Here is a 14682-nt window from a genome sequence, read left to right as displayed (position 1 = left end):
ACCCCCCTTTTCCCATTTTCTATATGGGGTCAGGATGTCGTGTCAACTGTCACCATCTCTAGCCCTATTCAATTCCATACGCATTCCTTATTTTACACTCTTACCTGACTGTCACAGGACTTCTCTCACACAATCCATCCACTCCTTTGTTGTATGTTCTTGTTTCCTCTTGCCTTGTTCCTGTCTATTCCAAACCTTCTCCAGATTGTCTTCTGCTTTTCTGCATATGTGCCCACACCACTGCAATCTGTTCTATTTGTTCTTTTTTGCAATTGGAGCTACTTTGGCTTCTGCTCCTCTCTTCCTGTGTCCCACAGTGTGCATCCTACCCCCCCCTTCTCAGGCAATTCATTTACATCACCTCTAGCTTCTATATCTGCTCTGCCTTAATTGTCCAGGTTTCTGTACCATACTGCTGCAGTGGTCACATCACTGTTTTGTACACCTTACTCTTCAACTTCTTTGCTATTCTTCTGTCATACACTACCCCTGACACTCTGTGCCAGTTATCTGCATCCCCTCTGATTCTAGCTTTGACTTCCTCATTCAGACTTCCCTTCTCCTTAACCACCCCTCCCAGATACTTAAAGCTGTTGACCTGTTCCACTATTTTACCTTCTATCTCAATTCCCAGCTTCCTCTGATTGTCTCTCATAGTATAATCAAGGAAACTATCACCATAGGTAATGTTAATATAGACTATTTATCAACTCTGACCCTCCCACACTCTCCATCAGTCTCTTTGGTTTTACTCAAATTATCACTTTTTCTTCATCTTCTTTTGGCTTTTCCCAGTTAGGGGTCACCACAGTGGATCACTTGTCTGCTCATGATTGGCAGTGGAGTTTTAGGGTGTCAAGTTGCCAGCCCGGCACCCAACCTTCCACAGAAGGCACACACATGCATGCACTCATGCCTAGGACCAATTTAGTGTGTCCAATCCACCTACAGCATGTCTTTGGGATGTGGGAGGAAACCAGAGCACCCAGAGGAAACCCACGAGACCACAGGGAGGACAAGCTGACTCCACAAAGAAGGCACCTCAGCCGACGATTAAAGCGGAAAACCTCTTGCTGTGAGGTGGCAATGCTAACTGCTGCATCACCGCATCTGCCCTGTTTACTCAAATTATCACTACTGCTACTCAAATAGACAAATGCAGTAGCAGGGAATCTAAATTAGACCAGACCATCACCACCACCCTTAATGAAATTAACACTGCTGGCTGCCTATTCAGAAACATTAGTAATCATCTACTGACCTTTGCTGTGAGACAGTCTAATCATGCACATAAACACATAATCTATAATCACATACGTACACTTTCCTCTTTCAGTAATGACACCTTCAATAGCTATCTCAAGAAATATATCTGGGATATGTTGAAATATTTACCCCTAGATGACACTGTAACTCACTTTTAACAACACATTCCTTAACATACAAAATGAACTATCTCCCATCAGATCAAAACAAATCAAATCCAGCCCCAAATCATGGCTCACAAGAGAACCCAGGCAACTCATGCTAAGCCGAGATAAAGCTTGTAAAATATGGTCTATTGACAAAACACCACAAAAATGGCAATATTTTAGACAGCTTAGTAACCTTTCCTAACAAAAAATTAGATCAGACAAAACTAGATACTTTCCAAGCTCCAAGACAACCACCAACAGAACCTAAAGCTTTTATGGAACACAATCAAAAGACTATTACACCTAGGCCAAACTACAACTCCTTCTCCAACCACCACCAGCCACTCAGTCCTTATAGCAACCCAATTCAATACACATTTCATATGCTCTATCCTCTCTCTACTTAATAACAAACCACCCACCAGGCTCACTATCCCAAACAGTACTAATCACCACCAAAATTCTGTCTCCTTCTAACCAGTATTTACCTCTCCTATTAAAAAACACCTCCTAAAACTGAAAAATTCCACACCATCTGCTGACAACCTGCTACGAGAATATTGTATAATCACTGAAGATATTGCATAACACTTTGTATCTACACTCATAAACTGATCAATTAAAGAAAGCTAAGTCTTTGTCATCTGGAAAAAAAATCCCATGTCATACCTCTACATAAAGTGGGAACATCCACTGACCTCTCCAATTACCAACCTATAGCCATTCTACTTCCACTCTCCAAAATATTAGAAAAATGCATTCATTCATTTGCATTTCCTTTCCCATCTTCACAGAAATAATTTCTTCTCCCACACTCAACATGGTTAGCCATAAACTCTAACAGAAGCAGCAGCAAGCTAGTATCCTCCCTCTTCTTGAAATGTCAGAAGCATTTGACACATATTCACACCAACCCCTGGTCCATGAGCTATTCTCCCCAGGACCATTCCAACCATCCCTTAGCTGGTGCCACAGCTATCTTACCAACAGAATCCAGGCTGCCGAATGGAAATGAGATCTCTTCTCATTTCTGTCTGTCTGTCTTTAGTTGCTGGCATACTGCAGGGATCTATCTATTCTAGGCCCTTTATTGTTTAACATATTCGCTAATAATCTTCACAAAGCGACAAAAGAAGCCTCCGTATTATAATATGCAGATGATGCCATGGTTTAATGCTTTGCACCAAGTCTACCGCTACTCTACAAGATTACCCAGAACTCCTTTTCCTCAGTTGAGGCCTGGCTAGATGACAACTATCTACTTCTAAATGCTAAAAAAATAATGCTATTTTTAACCAAATCTGTGTCAGCACAGAAACAATCATTCAATATCATATTAGGAAATAATACCTCACTTGAAACAATTTCCAGCACAAAGCTTCTTTGTGTCTTAAGTGATGATAATTCAAAATCTGATGAAAACATCACTCAGTCCATCAAGAAAACTTACCAAAAGTTGGGCTTCCTATACAAAACAAATTCTTTCTCATTGACTATTCTAGGAATTCCTTAGCAAGGTCTTAACTTCCCCCTTCACTTCTCTGTGCAGCACCCATCCTGACTAAACTTTACTCCACCTTAAAAATAAACTAGAAGCGTGCTGCAATAAGTTTGTATCCAACTTATCAAACCATGCACACCACTGCCTAGCACTAGAGCACCTACACTGGCAAGAAGTGTGCAACTTGTGTTGTAGTGATTGATAATTGTTAAAAAGAAAGGAAACACATATGCAAAGTATAACGAAGTATTTTGGCTTTTCCCGGTTAGGGGTCGCCACAGTGGAACTCCGGTCCACTAATGATTGGCAGTGGATTTTTATAGTGCCAAGTTGCCAGCCCAGTGCCCAGCCTTCAAAGAAGGTATAAACTAAACAATTACCCAGTGGGTAGGTCACTTGTAAAATGTGGAAGGAAACACGAAACAGAGTACAAATCCAACAGCTTCTTTAATCCGGCTACACACATTAAGAGCTTTCACCATACAAATGGCATCTTCAGAGTGAGTAGTAACCACAAAACAACTCATTAAATACACATGTCCATTGATCAGTCAAGCATAAATTAATACAATCATACTTTTCTTAAAGCAAAACACACTTCATACAACGTATTCAACCTAAATATGGCCCTGTCCCTTGAAGAAATAAACCTAATGTCTATAATATAAAAGCTTTTGCTAAAAATTAAAAATAATTGTTTGTTATAAAATATTTGTTATGAAAAATGAACATAGATTGCATATTTAAATTTTAACAGCTCTAAAGATATATGTTAATTTAAACCAGGTGATGTTGTTGCATCTAAAATTACTTGCGAGTTATATTCTAAGAATTCAACTTCCAATTTGGCATCACCACCTCTGTCATTTTGAGCAACCCTATCTATCACAAAAAATAAAAATTTCTTGAAGTTTATGCACTTGGTACTGTGACTATATAAGGCATTGTGGGGCAATCTATGTTCATTTTTCATAACAAATTGGGTAATTGTTTAGTTTTTGCCAGTGTTTTAATTGGATTCCGATTTGAGTACTTTTTTGGCTTCTTTTATTATATATTCAGTTTTATTTAATTTTTTTACATCTAAGTTGTACTTGGACTTATGGAAGCAGTGGTTGTGGAACTAACTGCTTCCGTTAAAAAAACTTACGGCCCTGCTTAGCTCTAAGGATGTTTTACGTAAGTTGCAAGAGATGTTATCTGCTTCACAAGTGGAACTGTTTACTTTGCATTCACTGCCAGCCCTTGAAGCTGTGAATAATGTCAACGGAGCGGAAGGCCAAACTGAAAGTCGTGGTGAGTGTTCTGATGGAAGAAATATTCAACAATGGTTATGGTTACCTGATTTGGATTTCTCGGTCTCGAATGAGGAGGGAAGGACTGGATTAACTGTTAAGCAACAACTTGACCATTTTGAGGGCATATGTTGGAAATTTAGAGGCTTGCAACTCGACAATACCTTTTTGGTTAAATCGATGGCACTAAAGCAAGTGCCTAAAGGTCTCAGAATTTGGAAACTAACGAATGGGATAGAAGAGGAGTCGCAAGCCTACAAAGAACTTGTGGACTTATTTGACAAAACTGGACTGCAAATGTTAGACATTATCATCAAAAACAACCAAAGTAAGTTAACATCACTGGAAAAAGAGATAGTATCATTAAATGAAAGTATTACAAGTGATTTGGAGTTTTTTCAACATGTAAAAAGTTATCAAGCCGTTTTGGCCAATGTAGAAAAATATGTTGATAAAAGTGTAAAGATTAAAATTAAAAAGCTATCTAAGGATATGCAGGATTACAAAAATAATCTTGCTTATGCTTTTGGTAAAAATTATGTGAAGGGTAACAACGTGGGGGGGTGTACGGATAAATGAGAACATTAACAACCGTATCTTTAATGAAACTGACTATTTGACTGATGATTTAGATGCTGAACAGGAGCATTTTTTAGATTGCCCACCTCAATTGAGATCAGAACACTTATAAAACAAAAGGGGAGGTGTGCAACTAAATCAATATCACGAAGTAGAGCAGCAGCAACCACAGTACTGGAGGAACAACCACCAGAAGAACAACCAGTGGTTCAACAACAAGAAAAGACATTGACTGGGATTAATGTGGATTATTCCACAGAGAACTGTGTGTTTAATAATGAACAAAGTGAGTTACTGCTGTATTCTGAAAACCTAATGCCTGTATGCAAAGTGTTCAAGAAAACAGCATTTAGCATTTATAACTTTAGTGCCATAGACATAAAAGAAACTCATCATGATCTTTTGAGCAAAGGCTTCTCATTTGTTTCAGAATTTCATTCTAATATTGTTGATGTGTACACAAATGTAAGATTATATGCCAGACAGTTATATCTAAGTCTTTTTTTCAGGGATCGAGGTGATGTGACTAATAATGTGAATCCTAATGGTCTAACTTGAAAGAGTACTTTTATGTCACCATCTTCTACGGGTATTATGGTATTTGAAAAAGCACCTATTAGAAGTATATGAAATGCTACTAAAAGAAAGCAAGATTGCTACTATGGCAATAACTGAACTAGAGACAAAAGGAATGCATTCTTTGGATTGGTAGGTTCCACTGATTTAAGAATTATGAAATCTGACAAGGGTGGTGGGGCAGTCATTATATCACAATTTGATTATATTTCTAAAATGCAAGACATTCTTGATGACCCCACCACCTATTCACGTGTTTCTAGAAATGAACTTCATATAGCATACCATAGGTTTGACCTATTTTTGCTGGATGCTTTGTTTCAGGGGACTTTAAACCCTGATGAATTTAACTTTTTGAATGTGGAGCATCCAGTCACACCCGTATTTTTTGGGATTCCCAAAATCCACAAAAACTTGAATGATCCCCCATTTAGAGCTATTGTTTCTAGTAGAGGTTCCAAGACTGAACCTATTGATGCTTTTGTAGACAAAGGGAACCAGCGGGTAGTGGCCTGGGTTCCACATATTTTAAAAGACTAGTGGCATTGTCTTGAAAGATTGTCCACACTTAACGGTGAATATTTAGATTGGACATTTTTAACTATAGATGTGGTAAATCTATTTACAGCTATACCACAAGATGAAGGTATAAATTATTTTACAGAAAGCTTGGTAAAAAGTGGCCAATTAACAAGTGATAAAATAAATCGAATGCTGGCACTAATGGATACAGTGCTCAAAAATAGTTATTTGTCATTTGAGGGGGAAATCTATCAGGTTTCTGAAGTGGCAATGGGGACAAAATCTGCCCCCAGTTTTTCCAATTTGGTCTTACTCCATTGGGAAGATGAATCTGTATTTCTTTGGAGAGGCAACAGTGTTGAAACAGCAAAGTTTGTGGAATATCTTAACAGCACCATCCCTTTTCTTAAATTCACAAGTAAATGGGATAGCCAAATGATAGAATTTCTTGATATCAAGTTAATCAAAACTGCACAAGGGTTACAGAGCAATATTTATAGAAAAGAGACTTATAGTAACTCATTGCTCCATTTCAATAGTTGCCACCCCAACATCAACGTAGGGGTATTGTAAAGGGGCAAATGGTAAGGTTGTCACATCTCATCAGTGACAACGAAGTTTGTAAACAAGAGTTACACACATTGATAGGGATTTTCCTAGATAGGGGATACCCCTTAAAAATGTTGATTAAAATGTCTAATGAAGTAATTGGTAAAAGGGAGACTAATTTTCCACCCATATTAAAAGGGAGAAGTATTGAATCAGAAAACAGAAGTCATATGAATAACTTTGATTCCAGGGTTTTGATTTTGAAATATAATAGTCAAACAAATGATATAGTGGACACTATTAGGACAATATGGGGTACAAGTTTCAGTAGTGAACTTAAAAGCAATTTGGGTGTGTATCCTAGGATTGTATTTTCAAGGGGAAGAAATCTAAAATAATATTTGGAAGGGCAGAGGCCTTGAAACAACATCTTTTCTAGGATGAATAAATGTGGGACTTGTAAGTCCTGCAGATTCATTAATGATGGCCCCTATGTTAGTGTCCCAAGTTACAACAGGAGCAATAAATGTCCAGGTAGGTGCAATTGTAACACCTCCAAAGTGGTTTACCTAGCTACGTGTACTTCCTGCACTAGTTTTTATGTAGGAAAGACCACATGTAGATTGAGGGAATGGATAGTAGAGCACCTAAGAGCAATAAGAATTAAAGACCCCCACAATGCCTTATATATGCACAGTACCAAGTGCATAAACTTCAAGAATTTTTTATTTTTTGTGATAGGGTTGTTCAAAATGACAGAGGTGGTTATGCCAAATTGGAAGTTGAATTCTTAGAATATAAGTGGCAAGTGATTTTAGATGCAACAACATCACCTGGTTTAAATGAACATATATCTTTAGGACCAGTATTGAGATTAAGAGCTGTTAAAATTTAAATATGCAATCTATGTTCATTTTTCATAACAAATATTTTTATAACAAACAATTATTTTTAATTTTTAGCAAAAGATTTTATATTATAGACATTAGGTTTATTTGTTCAAGGGACAGGGCCATATTTAGGTTGAATACGATGTATAAAGTGTGTTTTGCTTTAAGAAAAGTGTGATTGTATTAATTTATGCTTGATTGATCAATGGACATGTGTATTTAATGAGTTGTTTTGTGGTTACTACTCACTCTGAAGATGCCATTTGTATGGTGAACGCGCTTAGTGTGTGTAGCCGGATTAAAGAAGCTGTTGGATTTGTACTCTGTTTCGTGTTTCCTTCCACATTTTTCAAAGAAGGCATGCCCATTTATGCATACACCTACCTGCATGTCTTTAGACATCACTCGACCATGGGGAGGACATGCAGACTCCACACAGAAGGCGCTCCAGCTGAGAATCAAACAGGAGAACCTCTTGCTGTGAGGTGACAACTCTAACCACTGCACCACTGCGGCAGACACATATGCAAAGTATAATGAATGAAAATTAAAAATATTAATATGGTTTGTTTTCTTTTCTATTAATATATATGTGCCTTTGTCTTAACTGAGAATTTAATAAAGGTATTAAAAGAGGGTTGGTTTGTCACTGTACTATGAAGCTGCAGTTTGTATGTATAAGGTCATGTATGTATGGCTACATATTCATAGTCAGATGGATGGGTAGCTGTATGTATGGTTACATATTCATAGTCAGGTGGATCATGGATGGTTGTATGCATGGTTACATATTCATAGTCTGGTCTACTTTGACCCATTGAAATTACATTTGTGTGAATTTCACTTACCTGACTCCACTTCTTCAAAACTTCATTAATCCAAAAGCACGGACTATCAAAATTCTTTCCCTGGGAAAGGAACCACTTGGCCACCATAGTGAACTTTGCCCTTTCTTCAATGTAGTGGAATCTCGGAGTTGGCATATTTAAGTAGGGGGGTGTGGGGGCAAAGCCCCCCACTTTGCTGCATTTAGTTTTGGTCCATTTAGGTGTTTTCTCTTGGTGGCCAAGTGGTTCCTTTCACAGGGAAAGGATTTCAGCACTCCATACTTTCGGATTAATGAAGTTTCGAAGAAGTGGAGTCGGGTAAGTAAAATTTGCACAAATGTCATTTTGATGGGTCAAAGTAGACCCTCATAGTCAGGTGGAAGGGTGAAATCCAGTTAAAATCCCACTGGACTGCCACCAATTAAATGTGATGTCTGGCCAATACCCCACCAAACTGCCAACAATAAATGTGACATATCTTACTATTCTGGGTTAGTAACCAAGGAGTTTCAATCCTCACTATGGACTTCAGTGTGAGACTGTAACTTAAACAGCTGTAATATTTCACAATTTTACATCTGTCCACCCCAAATGTATTTTCTTTATTACACACTTTAGAGCAATGTGTCCCAGTTAAGACCTCTGATATACTCACACCACTGAAAGTAAATTTAAATCTCACACATCCAAACACTTCTGGGAAAGCCTGACACAGATTTCTAGCTGTGTCCCTTCCCCAAAATAATATGGTAATGCTGCCACCAATCAGAGTGTCTTCATGTACTTCTAAAGGGGTGTCCAATAATGAAAATTAAATATCAAAATAAATGATAGCTATGACCAGAGGCGACCAGGCCTTCAAGGGGACCTGGGGAATATCAAACAGGTATAAGCACATTCTAATCTCTAAAGAACACACTGATTTCCCACCACAATGTAAAGTAATGAAAAACATTTAATAATAAGTAAAATAATTACTAATAATAGCTTTCAATTATGAAAATTAAATATCAAAATAAATGATAGCTATAACCAGAGGCGACCAGGCCTTCAAGGGGACCTGGGGAATATCAAACAGGTATAAACACATTCTAATCTCTAAAGAACACACTGATTTCCCACCACAATGTAAAGTAATGAAAAACATTTAATAATAAGTAAAATAATTACTAATAATAGCTTTCAATAAACACCAGAATTCAATCACCAGAAATGTAAAATTAAACTGTAGGATGGAAGCCCATTATATTCTAGAAAACTCTATCTGAATAACTAAACTTTCGTAATCTAAATAGAGAATACTGTCCCTGAACTAATCTATCATATAGCAGCAAGGCAAAGGCAGGCTTACAGTTTTGGTGAGTTCTCTTTTCTTCAGGTATCACTGCGCAGCACTGTAACTGACTGCAACTCTTCACAAACTGCTCAGTAATTGACAAACGACTGACTGCACAGCTTAACAGTCTCAACTGTCTTATTTTAAAAACATAACAGTCAACTGTTTGAGAAAGTTTTTTATCTTGTCAATCAGCTGTTCAAACAATCACCTAACAACCAGGAACATTCTAATGACATCACCTACTGTTTGGCTGATTCTCCACAGTTTGTACTTTAGAATCACCCTCACAAACATTTGCAATTAGAAATGTAGAAAAACACTGACAGATTCGTTGAACATTCTGTATAAACAGGAAAATACTCAACATTTTAAAAACATATTTACATTTTCACAATTAGACATGCTGGCATACAATACAAGTTAATCTGAGAATATACACAAGTCTCTTGCCAGACATGTTAACAGAGATGACAGTGTTTTCATTTTCTTCACAGGTGGCTGTATATATAGTTACATATTCATAGTCAAGTGGATGGGTGGTTATCTGTGCAAGTGAGTAGAGGGTAATGCCAGGCTCCCTTGTATAACTGTAGTGATGAATGTCTGTGTATAATGTGCACATGGATGCATGACAACTCTGTGTGGGGAGGATCATTTTTTGTCCTTCTGGGTCCAGCACTGTCTGATGGAAGTCAAACTCTAGTATAAAATAATTATGTATGTTTGTGTCAAGGTCTTCTTTAATATATAACTGTTGAATTTTTTTAAGTCAGTAACTACATGTATATACTCCTGTTATCCTTTCCCTGTACTTTAAGAACTACATTTAATTTGGAGACATATTTTGAGACTGGATCCAGGTGTCCTGTCACTGCTGTTTCATTATGAGTATCTTAAATTCTGTGTACCTTCTGCAATTATTCTGTGTTTGTGGTGCAGGCAAGGCAGGGATATGAAGATGAGTTATCAGCCATGTGATACCAGATTCTGTGGCCCTAACAGATTTATGTAGAGTGTGCTTAACATGCTACAAATCACAAAACACTTTGTCCCTTTTGATTTAAATTCTTATTTAAGATATGTGGTTTGAAGATGAATTTTAATGGCATCAGATTTGATGTTTCTTTCTCCTTAGTTAACAATGTTGGAATGCTTTTCCACAATGTACCATGTCGTTTCCTTGAGAACAATGAAGACCCATATCAAGATCAAGTAAGACAATGCCTTCTTTGTAATGAACATTTGTCCAATGTCATATATTTATTAGGACTTTATTTGCCACCATTCAGCTGAATTAAAATGTTGCTTAACTACAACACAAAACCATTAAAAGAATGTGTAGCTGGAAGGGTAAAGCACTATCATTCCCTTGGACTTTTGATTGCTGCTAAAATTAATTTCTTTTAGATATTTTTTTGGCATTCTAAACAGTGAATTGGTTTAAATTTGTGTCGTATTTTTTGCATGCTATAACATACTCAGTACTGTGTACTATAAATGAATATCCACGTCACATGTTTTAAACTGTTAAAGCCACTTCTGAGATTAATTGCTATCCCAGAGACTCTGACTTTAAGTAACCAAAAATCATGTTGTCCTACTTATTAAACTGAACCATAGAGTATGTGGGCTTAAACTTATTCATGTGATTAGGCCTTACTACTAGAGACTTATCACTTTACTCATGCCTTTTCCCCCAATGTACCCCCAGATGGTATCACATGTCTTCTGGTGGGTTAGATACATTCTTCTAGTGTGCAGGCTGGTCCAGAGGATCAGTACTATATCAGAGAGCAAGAGAACTGGGGGAGGGTCATTGTGCCTTGGAATAACAAGTCTATGTGGCCTTCAGTAAAAGCAACATATTCGAGTATTAACAGATGCATGTCCTCACATATGAAGTGGCAGTGAGTTGTACCTATGTTCTTTGTCAAACATTGTTGTGATATTCAGTATACACCATCTCTCCACCCATAAAGACATCCATATCTAAAATATGTGCTCTTCTTTCTTCATCTGGTCATACAAACTCCTCATACTGCTTAAGAATTCATCAACATTCTAGATGGATGACTTATCCTAACTAATTATCTTTCTGTCTAGCTATCTATCCGTCTATCTACTCCACTCTTAGGCTTCCAAATAACATGTATTTTATGGTATTTATGAAGGACTAAACAGTACAGATCTTTCTGATACCTAGAGCTTAGGCCTTTATGAAGGCTCTTACAGTCTGCAAAATCTGTTGTCACAGTATGGTGTGGGCAGAGGAGAGTATTACTGCAAGCACATAGTAAGGAAGTTCTTAGGTGAAGTGAATAAAAGGAAGTTATTAAAGAAGAGTATTTGTCTGATGGCTCGAACTTAATTGTAGTAGGCACAACAGGTATGCGTCTAGGTAATGTGACTTTGTGTGTGGTCTGAGGTCTGGCTGAAACTGTTGGTTGTGAATAAGGGTTTAAAAGTTATGGCTAAGAATTTAAAAATTAAGTAAAAGTAAAAAGATTCTGTAAGGGCAAATATTTTTGGTCATACTTTAGTCAGTTTCTTATACAAGTTGTGATTTTAAAGCAATCACTGAGGATTGAAGTCAGTAATGATGATAGACATTTGATTTTTAGCGTTGGTAGCATTCAAAGGTGCATACCACTGCAAGAACCACTATTTTACAATTTTCAAAGTTTGTAGAAGCATGGATTAAAATTTGTCAGTGAGTCTGGCTCCTTCACCTGCCCCCACCTCCCAAAGCATTTTGACTGGATCCAGAGTTCTTGGGCTAAGAAGTTGAGAGGTAGAGTTGGGATTATGGTTCAACTGTTTGTTTCTTTTAAGAAATAAAAACAATCAGCAGCCAGCATATAACACCTAAAAATTCACAAAACATAACACCAGTAGGCGCACGAGTGCCTTGAGAAGGTACATTTATTTATTCAGTAAAGGTGAAGTTAAAGTTAACCTCTTTCATTCCACACTGGAACTTCTTCAGAACTAATAAAACCTGTAACCCATTCACTAAATATACTTAAAAACACAGTGATATAGTAATAATTACCTAATCACACTCTCACATGCATAAATAAATAATAAGATGTAGACAGAAAATTCAGGAATCATACCCATGAAATTAATGTGACAAATAACAGTGTACAACACATCCACTATAAAATTCGTTGTCACATAACATAGAAAGTAACATATTCACTAATAAATAGTAAATATAACATATTTTAGAAGGATTGCTAATGATAAATAATGTAATATACTTAACAGAATACAACTGTTAAATCACATTATATTTATAAAAACTATATATATATATATATATATATATATGTGTGTGTATATATATATATATATATATATATATATATAAATTAATTATGAAACTGTTTATAAAACATGGATATAAAAATGTATATGTGTATATAAAATGTGTGTGTATATATATATATATATATATATATATATGTGTGTTTTTAAAACATTACATTACACTTTTTGCTTATTTTTTTCCTTTATATTTTACTTGCCTTCAAAGCTAATATACTGCTCAGTGAAATTCTATCATTCAACCCTAGGGGCTGGTTGGCATTCAACTTTATTTGCAAATATATTACCAAGATTCCAGTATTGCATCCCACAACCCTCCCTGGGCTATTTCACATACTTTCTTCAAGATAAAAAAATAAAAAAATTCTTAAAATTATTGCAATGGACTGAATACTGGTATAATGTATTCATTTTATCATGACTTCTAATGGCATATACATGTCCATATAGTCTCTGTCTCAATTGCCTTTCTGTTTAACCAATATAAAATGACATACATGATAGAAATATAGCTGCATAAACCACAGCAGTAGTGTTACAGTTAAATCTGCCATTGCTAGTTATTACCTGTGAGTATTCCACAATATTTATATTCATCCTGTTATAAATAAACCTACACTTCCAACATGTACCACATTTGGTCAGGCCATACTGTTTCACCCTGGGTTGGGAATTCTCAGTGATGCTTTTAATGTTTCCATCCCTGTTATAAACAGCATTTGTAATTTTCCTTGGCTTATTTCTGAGCTCATATAGCTCAACCAATAATTTCCAATTTGTGTTATATTATCCTTCACGGTTTCAGTCTTTCTACCAAGTTGAATAATTACAGCGCTACTATATATTTTATCTCCCTTGTTTTTAGATATTCTAATAAGTTTTTTGTTTTTTAATATAGGGTCATATCTCCCATCCTGCAGTGTGATCACTTCCTCAAAGGTGGTTTTATTTGTCTCCTCAGGGTATCCTTTTGCTGAAAATATGTCACTGAAAATATTAGCTTCCCATGAAAAAAAAATTGCTATCTTTTGACACTTAGCTTGATAAACAATCACTCCTTTAACAAATTTGATTTTTACCATATTTGATGACAACTATCATAATGCAAAAAACTATCGTAGAAAGTTACCTTCCTGTATATAGTAGATTCATATTTACTAAATCATTTTTAATAATAGTTATGTCCAAATAATTAATAATATCAAATCTGTATTCACTAGTAAATTTCAGAAATTCTACAGTGTAGTTAAATAAATGAATTAATTTAGTAATTCAGTACTACTTTGTCATAATATCAATATGTCATCCAAAAACCTCAGGTATAATTTTATATTTGACCAACATTTACCACCCATCATATATTTCTTTTCCCCAAACCATAACACTATATTTGAAAACACAGGTGCGGAGGCTGCCCCCATAGCCACTGCTTTGATCTGTTTATAATATTCCCATTTAGAGAAAACAAAATTGTATCCATATCTGTAATTAAATTAATTTCCTCATGTGGGATCAGAAAAAAAGACCCTTTACATCTATTAGAAAATACACATTTTTGTTAAAGGAGTGGAAGATTTTTTAGCAAATCAATTCTACGAATCCTTCAATACGTGTATATTAATCTTCAAAAATTATTTTAGTTTAGAATTTACCCATTTCGCTAATGTTTCTGTCTTAAAACCTCCAGCAGCTACTAGAGGTTGCAATGTTGGATCAAGTTAAATCTTATGAGTTTTGGATATACCAATGATGGCTGGTATTAATGTTTTTTTTTTATTTTTTTACAATCAAGAATTTCTCATAATCAGATGATAACAGTTTGTCAGCTTTAAGTTCCGTAAGCCAGTTGTATAGTTTGG

The 14682-nt window shown here is 35.9% G+C and overlaps 1 protein-coding gene across 1 annotated transcript in view; it reads left to right on the top strand.

Moving 5' to 3' along the window:
• The window catches only part of HSD17B3 (hydroxysteroid 17-beta dehydrogenase 3), a 636754-nt gene that overhangs the window by 167568 nt on the left and 454504 nt on the right, over positions 1–14682 (top strand). The window contains exon 5 of the mRNA XM_044058972.1: positions 10629–10705. Coding sequence (XP_043914907.1) covers positions 10629–10705 — 77 coding nt within the window. The remainder of the gene's footprint in view (positions 1–10628; positions 10706–14682) is intronic.

This window comes from Protopterus annectens, chromosome 17.part0 (genome assembly GCF_019279795.1).
Source record: "Protopterus annectens isolate FY-2018-M chromosome 17.part0, PAN1.0, whole genome shotgun sequence".
Classification (NCBI taxonomy): Eukaryota; Metazoa; Chordata; order Ceratodontiformes; family Protopteridae; genus Protopterus; species Protopterus annectens.
The sequence above is the reverse complement of the archived record's forward strand: the minus strand, read 5'-3'. Positions and strand labels throughout refer to the sequence as shown.